The 17,965-nt window shown below is 36.7% G+C and overlaps 1 protein-coding gene across 1 annotated transcript in view; it reads right to left on the bottom strand.

The window, feature by feature from the left end:
- The window catches only part of LRP1B (LDL receptor related protein 1B), a 722,645-nt gene that overhangs the window by 424,422 nt on the left and 280,258 nt on the right, over positions 1–17,965 (bottom strand). Inside the window, exon 3 of the mRNA XM_054070318.1 lies at positions 16,222–16,359. Coding sequence (XP_053926293.1) covers positions 16,222–16,359 — 138 coding nt within the window. The remainder of the gene's footprint in view (positions 1–16,221; positions 16,360–17,965) is intronic.

Here is a 17,965-nt window from a genome sequence, read left to right as displayed (position 1 = left end):
AATAAAAGCCAATTCATTTTGCTGTAAATAACTTCTGAAGCAATAACAGAAATATAAAAATATGCATATCTAGAGAGAACATAGCTGGCTCATTAGCTTTAAAACAATGCAAAACACAATTTCAGTCCCTATGCTGCAGTTTATACTAATTTATGATGGACCGACAAACGTGTTGGAGATGTCTGGTTCACTCTGCTCTAGTTCACCTGCCTGTGCAGGTACCTCTCCATGTTGGCAGTCTCATTGTGTTTGGTCCCTCGCCAAAAGTCACAGTTGCAACAACAGCAGAAAATCAGCCAAACCTAACTAAGATTTATGTTCTGTGCAGTTTCATTGCAAAACAAAAGTTTGGATTGTTATTTTTTTTCTTTTCTTCAAATAGTTTCGACCACCTTTAAATTGCAATTGCACGAACAAAGGACAAACAAAGTCAGAGAATAATGGAATTATAATTCAGTGACAAAATAACTAGAAATAAATGAATGCACTGGCAAGTCAAGCCCAACAATAGAACATTAGTCATGCAACAACAAAATGATTAAGAGATTTAAGTATTCCAGTCAATGATTAAAATACCTAAATCTTGAAGTTATGAATTTCATCATTTTGCCTCTATGAGTAACAACAGCCACTTGGTGATTGCTGGCTTCTTTAAGTCACCAGTGTGGATTTAATGTGCTTAAAGAAAAGCTATCACTGCTTCAAAGCCAGGTGAAATGATTGCAACCTGTTTTGGCACCTATCAATAAAAAATGAGTTTGTGGCGATATTCAAAAGATGAAAATTGCTATCTTCTACTTACTGATATCTCCTTTTCGAAGTTAACTTTATTACTAGAAAGAGAACAGTCACCTTCTGTCGCTGATGAGAGATGGATGGATTAAAAGGAGAACAAATCACCACTCTAAATAGGCTACAGATCTTCATCAATATAAACCCACAAAGCATTTCACTGTTCCAGGTAAACACATTATGAAATTTTCATTCCATGAAGAGATTATGAGAACTTAAAAAGCAAACAGTCATTGATTCTTATTACACAAACTGTTAAAGGAAGGAGAAAAAGCAAACCTTTGAACTATCCCTCTAAAATCTCTTCCTTAACTTGCGATCCTTCTTACTTAAACGTGAAGCGCTGCTACAATTTTGTGCTGTTTTCCCCCTCAAACTTTCATTTACTTTGCAAATCAATCAACTTCATATAAACTCTTTTGTTTTTTTGACTGAGGCACAGCAGGCAACATTTGCTCTACTCTTGTTAGCACATGTTTACGTTAGAAAGGCCTGTTGAGTGTTCTGAATACAGAAGTCACGTTGTTTGAATTTGTATTACAGCAGCGTACAGGCTCATTGATCCTTTCTCCATGTAATAACCAACTGGGTTTTTCACTTATATGCATTTTTATGCATGAGATAATTGTGTCTGGACTGATTAGTTATAGTTATAACAAAGTAATAATTACTACCTTAACACCCAGGAGTTCAAGCTAGAGAGAAGCTTTTCTCTATCAAGTCAGAGTTTTCTCTGTCCTAGAAAACTTCCAGTCTTTGACAAATCAGTTATGTAGAGAAACAGGACGGGAAATAATGAATGACAGAAATCTGATGATCACTATGAGAGGTGATTGTCTAATGTGCCAAGGACTCCATTTCATACAGACTAATTAGACCTTTTTGCGTCTTTCCAGATCATCAATACATATCCCAATTTCTTTAGAGAGATCAAGTGCCTACAATTTTTAAGACAGATTTTATTTTTAAAGCCATTTTGACAAGAAATACGAATAAATGTTATGAATTCCAATTAATTTCAAAACAGTAACCAAAGCTTTATCCTGCGGCGTTTCTGATTTTGTATCTCTTTTTTTTTCCTGGAAACATGCATCTTTAGATGAGTCTCTGAGGAGCCCAGAGAAATTTTAGCACTATATTCTAAAAGTAAATTACATTGCAGCTGGTGACACACATCTCTTTAAAAATAGCATATGTGGACTGAGATAAAAAGAATTTGTAAGCTTCTTTACAATGGTGTGGCTATTTATTTCAGGTAGTGCTCTCAAACGTTTCTATGCTCATATATCAGCATCAGTGGATATTTCCTGTCCACTGAATGGTCTGTCAAGAACAAACAAGGAGAGGACACCTCAGGAAGAATAACGATGCTCCGGGAAGAAGAATCCCGGTTTGAATTCTGTGAATTGAGGTAGCACAGTGCTGCTCTCTTCCTCCTCCTTGGGCATTTTCCAGCCTGGACCCACATGTCTCCAGCATCTCAGCATCACCTCCACTCCCTTCACAACCAGGATGCAAGTAGCACAGGAAAGTTTTGATGCTGATATCACAGCGACAAGACATTGCTGATCCAAATGCAGGGAACCTTCAAAGTCTTAAAATACTTCACGTTTTGTGAGATCTTAATTTCTAGTGATTCTTCTAAATCTTTGAACAATGAATAAAATATATTTTTCCAAAATTCTAGGTTCTAATCCCTATATAATAATATAGTAATATATTTTCTGACCTTTCTCTAAAGTAAACATCTCTACGTACAGCATGAATTCACAGGAGGTTTCTGTAACTCTTTCTTTAAAATACATCACTACAGGAAAAAAAAAACAACTAACCAACCAACCAAACAAACCCAAAGCCTATATTCTTCATATTGAAAATGGCAGTTTCTGTGTTGTATGGCTAAAAAGCTAATATTGTTTTTAAAATTCACCTTTGACTTTTTAATTTGCAAATATTTTTGTCTTTTGTATACAAAAAATTTAAAACATTTAGATCAGGTTTTTATTTGAACTCCCCAGCTTGCTGGATAGTATCTATTCAGAAAGAACAAAATCAATTACTATGTTAATGTTCACCCACACACAAGTTTTCTCCAGAAAAAAAGTAATTTTTAACATTCAGGTGCAATTACCTTCCTCCACAAAGTTAGCAATAAATCACCACAAAAGAAAAACATCCATATCGGCTATGCTCAAGAAAACCACTTACTTTGCCAAAACTACCTATGTGAGAGCCTTCTCACTGGTAGCTCACCTGAGAAACATCTAAGTAGAAACAGAGTAAGTACTCAGGCTGTGATTCAGTCCAGTGGCTGAATCCCAGTCACCAATTCCACTCCAATCTACTTCCACTAGGTATCCGTAAGTGATCAGGTCTTTAGAAACGCATATACTACAACTGCAGTAGAATCTAAAAAGTCCTAATTATGATCTTATTACTAATGTTGAAGTTTGTTCTGATCATAGTTTTCCAAATATTTGAATTAAAAATACACGAGCTTTAGTTCTGGTCACGCTTTCAGGTATGAAGAGAGTCAGAGGGAAAGACTGAACAGTAGCTTTTAAAATTAAAAATGATCTTTTCAAAAAAACAGGTCAGTTTAGAACAGAAAATAGTCTCTCTTACACTTAACCCATGAAATACAATCCCAATATATGTTTAGCACTACAATCTCTATGTCCAAGCTATTTGATGGCAGAATTCACAGTGCTGAACATCAGCATCGTCAGCTCCTTGGAAATCTCTGATATATTTTACATAGCCAAATAGACTTCTTGTCTGCATTAATAACCCTTTCACACAGGAAGGCAAGCTCTTGAAGAGGAAATCAGTACAAAACATGTGTTACAGCTAAAGATCACAGCACAGTAGCTTCTCTGCACAGAATCAGCGTGGGATGGATGAGTAGAGTCCGTGTCTATGTAGACACCACTACCAATGGGAGAGCCGGTAAGGAAAAAGCTATTAGGTCTGTTGCTGCCTACTCACCTTTTCCTATGTTTGGGAGTAGGGTATGACAATGAGGAAACTCCCACTGGTATGTGTAAAAGCTGTGAGAGAATGAGTTAAAATAGAATTTAGATTTCTGACTTACAGCAACCACCCAGCGAGCCCCAAAAACGTGTCGAACAGGAGACAGTAATGGCAATCCAAAAGCAGTCAAACTTGTGGCGGAGAACAAGAAATGGCAAAAAGAACCGCAAAAAACAACACCAAAGGACCCCTCAGTAATTTCTATTTGAACTAAACGTTTTCAGGTTTCACAGAGTCTGTGACTTGTTCATCTCGACCACAAAATCAAATTGAAACACCACATAAAACCTGGAAGATGCAAAGATTTATGAAACTGCTACAGCTTTTCCACGCCTCTGCCACCAAAAATGCCCACAACATGAGACAACAGTACATCTCACTAAGAATAAGTTGCTAATAATAACTCTTTTTGAAGCAGATAAATTATTTTGGAAGTCTAAAACTCCTAATCACACACTTTGTCAAGTCCCTAAATGCACAGCTGTGTCTTCATTAGGAGAAAAGGAAAGATGTGAGAAGCGCTTTCCCAGCTAAAGCCAGAAGCAGAGTACTGCAGATGTATCTGTTAACAGGGATTGTATTTCATTCACATTACTTTTAACTCGGAAGATGATTGTAACTCGTGCTAACACAAGCCAACATCAATTTCTACTTTCATTTACAGTCCATATATTGAAGAGAGCTGACAATCCTTTTGTGAACACTGACAGTGGCTTTATTAAGACCTACAGACTGACTTGCCTTATGGAAGAACTGGAGGGCTAAACACTTTCAAAGTGCTACGGTTCCTTTTATAAGCACGTTGGGGTGGACACGGATATCTACAGAGCTGGGCTTCAACACAACACAGCTGTTGGACAGCTCGATGTGAATTGACATCACACGCCGCTTCTCCCTCCTGTTGCAAGTTGGGAACTTGCATATGATTTATGTACATGTTTAAGTATACACCATATGTATTAGGAATATTCTTAGCTATGCAGCAAAGGTTCTTTCTGACTTTGTCATGAGTCTTAGAATACCTCAGGCACTTTTCAAATGGCTCCTCCCAGCTGTAGAAGCCCTTGGGATCAGAAGGGAAAAAAGTTCATCGAGAGACAGAACAATTTTTCATTAAATCAAATGTATGGGGGCTTTTTAAGGTATATGAATCCTGAGATTGCAAATTTCTATATTTAACAGGAAATGTTTGATAGCTTTTATGTCCTGTAAATGTAATAGTTTTATCACTGGAATGATTCCTATCTTTACAGCATTTTCAAGAGAACATCAAGAAACCACGTATTGATGGACTTCAAAACGAAGAGTTTTCAAGTAGTAGAAAGCCTATTTTCTTGAAGGATCACGTAAGAGCATTTTTTTTGTCTTTCATCTAGTTCTCCTCTGTAAACCCAAATAGGACACATATGCAGAAACCAGTAACCTTTTCAGTAGGAGAAGCAGCATCTGTGATCCCCATTTTACCTCATCTGAAAAGTAATCCACATCATGTCACTAAAAGGGATGTTGCTATTTAAAGCACTTTTCCATTAAGCTCAAGAGGGGGAAATTACAGCTTGAAGATCACTGTGTTTTATGCTTTCCTCTAATACCAGACATTATGAACAATATGAAATTTGTTTGGGGTTTGTGTTCTCTTCTCATAAAATCAGAGTATCCAGCTCCCACGGTAAGGGCAGGAAGCAAGCTCAGGTTTTCCTAAAGGGCTGGTTTAGCACTTTGCATTTTTACACATCACAAGGCATTCAAGTTTAGCAGAAAGCAGAAGTATGTCGCCTGCGTTGCATCTACTTGAATTTTTAAGTAAGTCTCTGATTATTTTTTACCATAAAATATTAGTGTCGGTTCATGGCAGAAAGTAGAACGGTTGCATTTCGAAAAAGTATTTTTAATTACAACCTACCTTAAATGGGACCACTCAGGATGTCAGAACAGTTTTGGGTTTATGTAACAGTGCACATTTTATGTAACAATTTGCGGAACAGAACTTATTCCCATCCTGTTTTATCCTCCTGATGCCACTGTGTGCCATTAGTTTGAGAATTTAAAACTATATTCATGGCTTTCCTGTAGAAATCAATCCTTATACCTAAAAATCACCTGCACGCAAATGTTTCATGCCATTCTTCTATCACGTCACTGTCTTTCAATGAAGGAAAAAAGCCTCAGATTTTCTAAAAGACAACTAAAAATTTGGTGATTTCAGAACCGTGACCTATTCATAAGTCTACGTCACCTCCGAAATAATGATGTCTTGATCCCAGATGGAACTGCTCTACCATAAATACTTTAAAATAGAACATAAAATGTGACTTCAGATTGTTTTTATTTTTGTTCAGGAATTTAGTTTAGCAAGTAAATCAAGATCTGGATGTTCATTAAGTGAAGATGTTTGTTTTTAATAAATAAATCGTAAGAGTCAATAACAAAGCATGCAACTAAGAAAATGACTACAAAAATGACAATGCAACCAATCCAGGGAACAAGCTATTATCGTGGGACAGCTGTTGAAATCATCTTAGAATAACACTGGGGCAGTGTGCAATGGCAGTACATTCTTATCATGTTTAAAATTAATAAACAGATTGAGATTGCTACTGCAAGTAAAGAGCTTTACCCTAAAATCATGAAAAAAATACCCTGCAGGGAATAGCTTCTGAAGAGGTAGAATGTATTCCAGACTCCCAGAAAAAGGAGGCAAAGACACTGACAGCTCTTGTCCTTCAGCAGAGGGCTTTTTCTCTCTTATATATCCCCTTTGAGAAAAGTACATAGGTCACAGCTCCAGGGTCACCAGTCTAAAAAGATCCTCTGGGTTTGAGCAGGCTTCAGCTGGATCTCATCACCTTTATAGCTGTGTTTTAACTCTATGTGTCTGATACCAAGAGTTTTTTTGCCGTGTGTAGCTTGATTCACTTCTACTACATTCTAGAGATGCACATCATTAAAAGAGAGGAAAAAAGTCAATTAAACAAGTGCCAGGTCCTACATCTGATGCTTAACTTTGAAAAAGGCTATCAAATATGCAAGAACATTAGAAAATAAAAAGTACTTTAGACAGCAACAAATTGTGCTGAATTGCCTGTCGGTAATTAAAAAGTGCATTTGTTGAAAAGACCATACATAGTTCTTAATGAGCAAGGATTCTGACCTTCTATAGCAGGGCAAAGACATGGGGCTTAAATTACTATAAATGAGTCCTTTATCTCCAAGCACAGACATTTTCTCTCTGGCTGATTTGGCTGTAGGAACTTAACATGAGCTCATCTGGAACCTCATACAAGCGTGGAAATCAAACTGCATCATAAAGGGGTTAGAAAACTGTCATTGTGCATTGCATAAACCTATTTTTGGAATCATAATCTGGTCTGCTGCTAATTCCTCTTACTATATAATCTTAGTGGTCATCAATTCCTTTGAGAAAATCGGAGGGCTGACAACGGTCAATTGTTCCATTAATTCATCACATGTATAAGGTGTCTTATCTTCCAAACAGTATTTTTATTTTTTTTGCTATATGTAAATAGATTTTAAGACTGAATGGATAGATAAAAAAGTATTTTAGAAAGATGATAAATGTAGTGTTAGAAAGTTTGATCTTATAGAATATGTTCTACCAATCCTACAGGTCAAAAGAAACACTCAGAGAGCAGCCAGCACCCCTGTAGCAGTCGCATTCAATAGTTGCACACCAGAAAACATTATTGTTTTGCACAGACTAAATCATGGTTGCATCCAGAATTTTAATATGGCTCATATTTCTCCAGATGTAACATTTTCCTAGAATATTTAGAACAGATTACAGTGAACCTTGTTACTGACTGGTCTATTTTCCCAGTTTTTGATTGCTTTCAGTGTTTATTTTTATTTGTCATTTACTGTTGTACTTTTTTTTCTTCTCTTTTCACAATTTTTAACTCTTTCACAATTATTTAACCTGTAGATTTAACAGATAACTCTAATTAAAAGTGTTACACCTGTGAGCTAAAGACTTAGTTACGCTTTCTTGACACAGATATTTGTGGAGAAAAGATGATTGAAATCTTCCAAGGAGCATATAATGAGGTCTGGAAATCAGGTTTTGTATGCTTTGTGCATGTTCTTCCTTCGGAGTGGAAGCCCAAAAGTTATTTCTCAAAGTGTCAAAGCGATCTTCACACGACTGAGTATTATCAATCTCACTTAAGATCGCTGGTGACATTTTGACTTGTTTATCATAGTTTAAGAAATGATAGTAACTTTTAAGTTTTAAACTATATTACATGATTTGAAAATGACTTAAGGATTTTTTGATTATAGTTTCACCAGCTTAAAATTGGAAAATGTAAGAAGTGGGATCTGGTAAGAAATTAAAGTTCTTGTCCAAGAGAAAAAATAATAGTTCTCTTTTTTCAGCCAAAGATTTTACTGTATGGAAAGGCAGAATACAGTGTATAGCATATTTACATGGCTAGGCAGCTGGATCTTGTGTAGAGGAATATGTATTCCACACTTACCCAACTTCCAGAATTTACCCACTTTGGTTAACAAAACCAAATAATTGTTGAGATGGGAACAAGTAAGGAGACCGGAATTTACTCCTGGCCATGAGAATTCAAATGAACACTCCTGGAGCTTCAAGTATTTACAATAATAAATGTTTAACTGTTTATTCCACAAAGAAAAGCACCACGAGGAGCAAAAGCACCCACCATGCAGAGCATGTTCGAGTGTGTTCATTTGTTTATTCACCTTGGAAAGATAAGAAGCCGGGAAGCCAAATCCCCTCAGGCAGGGAGTGAAAGAACTTGAAACAAAGTTTCATAATTTAGCTTGGCTGAGGACTCCTGGGGCAGAAAACTGACAACTGCACTTCTGACAAATTATGTGATGTTAGCCCTGGAATTTGCTCTTTTCTTTCTTCTTTTCCATCTTCAATTTGATACCATTCAGAAAATTTAGGTCAAATTTATGAATAGTTTTAGTAGGAGCAAACCCATGTTTTTCAGCGCATGTGCCTTTCACTTAATTTTCTTCCTCACTCCAAACAACCGGACAGCCAATTATTTTAAAACTCTGCTGGTATGAGCAATGAATATGTAAATAATATCAATGGAATAAGAAGCCACAATATTTAATAATCACACATTTCATTGACAGACAAGTGCTTCAGATGTGTTTTTCCTCATTGGATATAATTTTACTACTAGTTAATGTAAGAAGAATTAATTTAATTCTTATCCTATCGATCTAAATTTAAAAGTTGCTTTATACTCAGAAAAAGAAAAAAAATCCAAACATTATTCCTTCTAAATAAGATTTCAGAAAATACAAGTTACCCCCACAGCCTGACTATTGATGACAATAGCTGAAAACAAACCTCGTGCTCTTGTTCTCCCTATGCCTCAAGGTTACCAGTGTTTCATAAGCATTTGGTGTCAGCCCCGAGTTTCTCCTCATTAAAAAGCTCTCTTCGATGTCAATACATCAAAAATGCAGTTAAGATATACTCTGTGATGTGACCTAATGGGACCCGGGCAGCTGCTACAATTCCTGCTTGCGGGGTGAGTTTATGAGTGTCAGGATTTTTGCCATATGAATACATCTGAAACTCTTGATACAGAGATTATGCCCAGAGTATTTATGATCGTAAAACTACTTTAAAATTTATTTATACAAAAATCATCTTGCATTTCTTACCCAAGATAGTTACTTAAAGAATTTTATTAGTTGCAAGAGGGAAGCTTATAGTAAGTGCTTAATTTTTGTTTTCTCAGTAGAGGGCAGCCTCAAAACAGACACAGCAACCAACAACAACAGCAGGCAACAATAAATACCATTAAACTTAAATCTCTGGAATGTAGGACAAAGCTTTCTCAGATCATTCCATCCCAGTCCGCTACCATTCTGACTGGAGCTGTTTTCATCAGGTTTTTGTAGCCCTGAACACGAGCCAGTTATCTACCATCACGAGCTCCTGGCCCTCTTAACCACCATGATCTTGTTCACAACACGACACAGGAGTGTGTCTGTTACAATTTGTGCATTTTATTAGGCAAAGGGATCATAGGAAAACAGGAATCCTGGAGTTATAATCTCTACTCCTCTCATTTATAAGGAAGATTAAAAACAACTCCATGGTGCAACCATTCAAAACTGCATTTCCCACTATAAACACGTTTTTCATGACCCTGAAGAAAGTATATATATTTAATATCTGTGCTAAATGGGAAAACTGATCAATATTAGTACTAAGGCGGCGGCAGAACTGACAAACACTTGACTTTGCCCGTAAGAAACATTACCTATCATTTTCTCTCAGGAAAATGAATACTGCATGTTGAAATGGAAACACTCATTGGGAGCAGACAAGACATACATTACTTCTTAAATGGACAAGATTACAGTACTCTAAACAAATTGTACCACATAATGGTCTGTTATCGTATATTTTTATCATATATGGTCAAACATTCAAGTTCTACATTTACTTTGCCACACAGACAATGCTGATACCTTAACAATGGTATTCATTTGTGTATCCTGGCCTAAAAAAATCTCTTAAGCAACAGCCCATAAAAGATGGGATGAAATTACATCGCTGAAACATCTTCCACTGCTCTATCCCCCTGCCAGCCACCTTTAATTTGCTTCGCTGCAATAGGATTTTGTGATAGAAAGTTATTAAATCACCAAGCCCGTGACTTCTTTGTCTTGACAGCAGAATAGACTAAATGACCTTGGCTAATTTCAATGAGCCACATCATGCTCTATTAAGGCAAAAAGATTGGAAAGAGAGTAATATAAAAGAAATTGGATATTTGGGTGGTGAAATGAGAAGATACAATAAAGGCAAAAAAAAATCCAAAGTAAGCCTTCACCCAGACAAATGTAGTTATTTACTAGCAGTCGTGTTCCGAAGCAAAAATACCTACGATCGCCTTATTTTAGTGCCTACAGTTTTTTTCTCTTTTCTGTCTTATATCCAAAAGTAAAAAGCTTGATGCAGAATGCAGAGCAGTTGCAGAGGGAATCGCTTTGAACATTACCTGATGGTTTCAGGAGCCCCAGTGGTACACCAGGAGTGCTGAGAGATTTCCTGGAGGTTCCAGGATTCGGTAACCTGATGTGACACTTTGTATATCACAGTCTTAAAGAATGACTGATTTTAAGCTTGTCAGAATAAATTCAATTACTTTATATGGATTTCATTTGCAGGTGTGTGCTACTTCTAGAAACAGTCTCATGAGAAAATAGTGGGAATATTTATAATTCTACACTAATTTAGATTTTCTTTGTTACCTGGTAACACAACTTCATGAAAAAAGGAAAGAAAAAAAAAAAAGGAGCTCTGTAACATTCATTTTTATAGTTTTTCCTCAATCTCAAAAGTCCCGAAGTTTCCGTAAAATTCTGAAATTTGTATTTTCCCCTCTTAAACATTCCCAGCGTTCCAGCTGTAGAAGTGCCAGAACTGAACCATGATGCAATGACAGCAGCATTTATCTTTGTCTTACGATAGCAATTCATTCAAAAGGCCTAAACAGAAAAATAATACCCTAATTATAGGCTGCTACAAACACAGCAATTATTCGGCCAAATCTTCTGCATGTGTGTACTGCAGTTTTTTAATACTAAATGATTCAGAGTTTGCCCTTGTATATTTTATGCACTAGAGATTATGGTTTAGACCACAGTTAATAAAGATTCGAATAATCTTAAAAACTTGGAAGGAATCTACGAGATCTGTTATGGTCAGTCAAAATTTCAATTTGAATTGCAGAAGGAAGTATCTCATGTAACCTCTGTGATATTGCTTGGATATTTTTAATCTTAATGAACCTACTAAAATACACGGGGTTACATGTAATTAATATATCAAACAAATATTTGAAGTTATTTTTATAAGATACTTAGTCTCCCAAAGGTAATGCAGATCTCTGCCGTATGCCCAGGCTCATCTTGTCAACGGTGCCGGGCAGGCAGACAGGTGGACTTGCACACAATTTCGTTATCGATGGTGACTCTACAGATAGCAAAGAGGTTAATGGATGCTGCAGTCTTGCTATATGACTAATTTCCATAGGAGATGGTATAAGCAATTTGAATAATCAGCAATTCAGATGGGAAATGTGCAGTCACATTTTTCATTCAACTCCATCTTCCAAGGATGCCCTGATTCAGGACCAGGAAGAGCAGTGTCTTCAGCTTCACTGAGCTCCTGCACGTCACAGAGCTAGGACACTGGTCAGATACTATCAGTAGCTAATCAGTGACTAGAATGAGAGAAAGCATCCTCAAGAACCAGCTCAACTGTCCACAATTTAGGGGTTTTGTGCAAGTAGACATCCAGGGAATGCCTACAGCACTCTTGCTTTCCCATTCACAGAGCCTTGGCTCACCTACTCTCATCCCAAAGTCATACAGAGCACAATCCATGTCAAGGCTGTGACAGAAGAGTATTTAATGAGATCTCAATATACTTTCTAGTGAACGTGTTCACTGGAGAAGTGTACAGTCAGATTACTAACACTGTTTACTGTTTCATCTTGTCAAGCAGGATGGACAAACTTGCTGCAGAATTCCCACTGCCTAACACAACACAGTCCATTGAAAAGCAATGGATACTGCAGAATAATATAAAATACACTTCAACTTTAAAGTCAGAGCATCCGCGTGTAATCGGTGCCTTCACTGAACTCTTACCTAGGCCTCTAAATACCATTTTGGGTTTGCCTCTCGGTAATTGTTGCAAAAATGTTTCATTTAGTGATAAATTGGCATAAGCCAAAGGCATGCAGAGTTTTTGTAAGCATTTTTTTTTTAAGTATTTATTTAGTATTTTCTGGCTGGAATATCAAGAATTTTAGCATAACCATTCCCGCATCTATTAATAATATCTGAAGGGATAAGTTAGTTAAGTGAAAAGGGACATCTCTATATTCTGTAAAAGTTTTAGTTTTCTTCAGCTCTAACTCAGCGACAGGTCAAAACCTAATTTTGCCCCATCACCTTCAATTTTTTGCCCTATACATATCTATAAAGTTCTGATCTACAAAACTGCGCAGATCACCTCTGCAGCCCTATAAAAACCCTTTTCCAAGATTCATGGGAACGGGATTGTCTAGAAATTATCTTAAGGATATATCTAATCCTTTACCTACTCAAGGCCAGGTTACTCCATCTAATCCGTGACGGATATTTATCTAAGCTGCTCCTAAAGTCTTCAGCAAAATAAATGACGTATTTTAACCTGCAGAAGACTGCAAAATCAGGGGCTGGAGCAAGCTGTCATCATGCGATACCTGCTTTAACTGAGCACAGCCAGCCCCAGCCCCGTACCGGCAATGTGAGCTCATCAAGAGCTCACTGATATGGAAATAAGGTGAATCATGGGAAGGAAAAACCTAGAGTCAAATAGTCCATGTTGCAATATTTCGCTGATTCCTCTGTGGGAGAAGAATTTGCAGTTCATTGCATGACTGAGCTTTAAAAGTGGCTGAAAACGCAACTGAAATAAAGACCTGGTTCTCAAAAGAAACCTGAAGAGTTGTATTACAGAAAGAAGCTCAATTGTCCAGAGTAGCTTCGCATCATTCTTCTGCTCAAGATTGGGTCTAGTTTTGTCATTGGTGAATTCTATCCGAGCTTTATCAAGCCTACAAACAGCTGATGGGCTCCAGCTCCTCCATTCAGCAGGACTGGATCATGATGAAATTATCTGATGCAGCGCAAAGAGATGAACAGCCCCAGCCCCAACCTACACTTCACAGGAGGGGATAGTGTATATACTTTGATCCCTTTCTTACTCAGTCTCTCTAAAGCATTCTTTAGTAAAAAAATATCAAAGAACCAAAAATGACCAAATACAGTTGTCTTATCACTATTATATGCTGTGAGTTTCATTTTTCAGCGAACTACACACCCCTTCTCCTCTGAACGACATTGAAACGCATAACGTGGAACAACCATACATAACTTTTTTTTTTTTTTCCTATTTCATATTGCCACAACCCCTCCTGAATTTATGCATTACATTCACCAGCAAAAACGCATATGTGCCTGAAATAAAAGATGATGAGACAGGAATGTCATTGTATTTACTACAATTTCCTTGAAATTTCACATAGATTACCATTTCATACCGCAGATACAATCATATTTTTTACTTGTCGGGGAAAGGTTCAGGCCTCGGTATATCTCTCAAAGATCATAATATAATGACTTAAGACAAAAACATTAAACTTAGAGATGAAATCAGAATAATTCCAGTTACTGAATGCTTATACTCCATTAGTTCTTGAGCATTATTAGAAGTTTTCACAGGTCGAGTTATGATTTTTACTCTGAAATAGTCTTTGCCACAGTCACACACCCTGTGCACAGACCATGACTTATTTACACAGCATGAGCAGTGTTTCTACCAATAAGTTATTTTAACACAATCAGCTCTGCGACCAACTGAGTTGCTTGCAATTAAATATTTAAAACCAATACGATCCTCTTGATCCATCAAAAGTTGCACAGGAATCAAGAGGAACATACTTAGCCATTTTTGGTACTAACATCAAGAAAAAGCTAAGTATTTGGACAGGTTTCTGAAGCAACTTTACAGCTTTTGGCCATACAGATGATCTAAATATGAAATGGATATTCAGGACGTAGAAAGTGCAAAAGACTGACTCAGTGGTTACTCATGCATTGTTCTGACATATATATATATATATATACATACAGACACACACACACAGAGAATAATTTGTACTATACCACATTCATACCAGATACCTAATATACAGGAATGTATCATAATGACATATTACTGGCAGTTGTTAGTATCAAACTGCATGATCATAATATAAAATTACTGTTTCCTATATTCTTTGCCTTTGTTGATAGAAAGATGTGCATTAATTTCAAGAACTGCCTCCAATAAGCAAGTCCAAACAGTAACAGCTACAAAAATCAATATTAATGAGTCATTAACCATTTATTAGATGAGGTACTGGGAGAAATCTTTAAATTCTTAATAAAATATAATCTAAAAGAACTTCATTATCTACGTGTTCTTTATGGTTTAAAACAAATGTTTGCTCTGTATATTTTACTAAGTTCCATGGCAATTTTTTTAGAGCAGACATTAATTTTACCACTGGGAAGTTTTCATATTCGTATAGGATCGTAAAGAAAGGAGTGGGAATCAACATGAACCTTACAAGGTGTATTTGAGCATAAATTAAAAGGGCATGAATAAAGATTAGGTATTTTATGTGCAATCACATTCCAAAGTACAGGCTACATGTACGAACCATATTTAGTTTATACTTAACAAAGGATTTTATTTTTAGTCTATTTTTCTTAAGGTTCCATTAATCTCTGATTCAAAGAGTTAAACTATAATAAAAATAAAGATAATTACAATAAAATAATTATTCAACAATAGAAGTTTTTAATCCTCCGCCATTTAATCCAGAGTGATATATACAAATACATGAATTAAGCAGTGCTTAATGGGCCAATATTGTTCTCTGAGAAACATTCATTTGCAACTTCAGAAAGTTTCAGCATGGGCCAAATACTGCTTTGGCCATTTTAACTTTGGGGTTTTCTTGGATGCTGAGACCAGTGCTAAAATCAATCTGCTGACACAAGTTTTGATTTTGTGAAATGCTCACTGAAAAAGGACTATACCAAAGCAGAGCCTTCAAGGAAAGAAATGATTCCCATCACTGTGAATAAGAACTGTCATATATTTTATGACAGTCTGTATCCTCACCTGGTAATATAAAAAAAAACTATCAGTAGTTTTGTGGAGTCAGCAGTATTATACTGATTAATTCCAGCTGACTTTTTTTTTTTTTCTTATTTTATTTTATTCTTTCCCCTCTTGGCTTATTTTTGGGGTGTGCTTAGATTTTACTGTGACATTTCTGGAAATCTGTACACATGAACTTTTAAATTCTAATTTCACCTCCTGAACTATACCACTAATTGTATTCTTTACCAGATATTGTCACATCAGATTGCAGCAGGAGTCCCAAGACCTGCCCCTGAGTTTCTGGATTTGAACACGAGACCTGTTGAGGATCGTCAACCATCATTTGCCAAGTTAAGTCTATTGACTGAAAAAACTGCCATGTTAACGTCTCATAGTATCCAAAAACTCAGATTCCCATCATACAAGGTTAGTAACTATTAAAGTCTGAAAACTTGGATGGCCTTTTCACTTGCATTTGCCTCACACAAACTATTTGTTTCAATTACTTGAACCATGCATTAAAATATGCCTCTATCAATCCCTTTTTGTTTCATATGTCTTCCCAAGACTAAGAAAGTTACGGTGTTCCTTGAACTCAACAAAAAATATAGCAGATGACTTAATGTAAAAGCATTTTTTTCCTCAGCAAATTTACTTACCCCGGCAATGTACTCCTTCATCATAGCCATCAGAACAGTCATAAACACCATTGCAGAGCCGGGACAAGTGAATGCATTTCTTTGTACCGATGCAGCTAACATAATTTGGGTTGCACTTGAAATCTGCTTCCTCAGGACCTAAAAAAATACACAGAAAATATCTTAATATATCGTTGTATACCTACAACAAGGCAAAGAAAGTTCTAGACTGCATCTCCATTTCAAAGCTAATGGCACCACTCCATACAGGAGTCCGTTTTGCAGACTTTTAGTGCATTATCATCAATGTATTTAGGAGAATTAAAATCATCGAGAAATGATTAGTGCAATTAAAAAGGGAATCAATGGGTCATAGAGGATTATTTCCCCAAATACAAGTGTTTCGTAGATGCTAAAATTAAACCTTGCAAATATTAAAAAAGTATCATAAAATTTTCAGTTGCCTCATGAATATCATATAAGGAGTCATATCAAGAGCAATAGGCACCAGTATTTATATTCATTTTAATTTTAGATATTGATAAAACAGCACATAAATGTAACTTATTTACAGCTGCATTAGATCAGAGAAATTGTTCTTCCAGCCCAGAAGTCTAAAACCGTGCAGTAGAGGATGGTAGGGAGAGGATAAGGATGCCGTGATTGCTCCCTTTGGGATACTACCCCAGCCGCAATCACTGCGTGTCCCCTTATCTCCGAAATATCAAGTACAGGGATTTTTGAGGAAGTTCAGGGAATTTTTAGGATCTCTTTTGTTTATCTCTTAGATAGGGTTCTGAATGATAAAAACCCCAACAAACAGAATTTCACAACATAAAGCCTCTGAGATTTTTAGCATTGCAAAGAACATTTCGAGGTCTGAAAGGTTTAGCTCATTTAGATGACAAATCATAATTTGTGCAGATTATATGAGTAATCTACACAGGGACTGAAGGAGGCAGAACTCTTTAGGAAACAATTTAAAGCCCCTTGCTGCATGTGTTGGAGCCTTGAGTCTGTGCTAACCTCTGACAGCTTGTAACAGTCCTCAAGGGAAATATCCCCTAGGATGCTCCGTGCTCAAGCACAATATGCTTTCACCTTCTTTGAGGCACTGACTCCTCAACGAAGGACAGAAATCACAGACGGTAACTGAAAGCTCCCTTATAAGTGGGAAAATCTCAGCTTTGGCAGATCTGGTCTCTTGCAGTTAGTAGGAAGAAGCAAAAGAGATTTCAGGGGTGAATTTGCAGTGTATATAACAAATACAGATCACTCTCGGCACAGCCCATTAAATAAAAAAAAAAAAAAAAGCAACTTAAAAAATTGTGCCAATCGAAAAACATAAGTAAAAAAATCCCACTGCCTTGCTACACATCAGGAAACGGTTCACCATTTACAGTGGGCACAATAAATACCAGTTATCTGTGGTTTACTATGTGTATGTCTGCATCCTTTTACCCATCTCCCATCAGCACAGGGCAGGTGGTCCCCTTCCCCCAGCGGAGCAGGAAGGATACCCTCCTCCAACTCCTTTGGACCAACAGAGAGACACTAATTATATCCTCGATAACACCAATTAACAGAAACACAGCACAGTGGTACTAGGGATAAAAAGACAACGAATATGGGGATGAATGGACTCTGTCTCTCCAACACTTTGTGCGCCTCCAGGATGAAAAAAACAAACCCCATACATTTATGATGGCCATATGCTGCACATGGATGTGCAAGAAAACCGCGTTCCTAAGCCAAGGATATTAGG

Source organism: Cuculus canorus, chromosome 6 (assembly GCF_017976375.1).
Source record: "Cuculus canorus isolate bCucCan1 chromosome 6, bCucCan1.pri, whole genome shotgun sequence".
NCBI classification, from domain to species: domain Eukaryota; kingdom Metazoa; phylum Chordata; class Aves; order Cuculiformes; family Cuculidae; genus Cuculus; species Cuculus canorus.
Note: the sequence above shows the minus strand (reverse complement) of the source record. Positions and strands in the feature narration are given on the sequence as shown.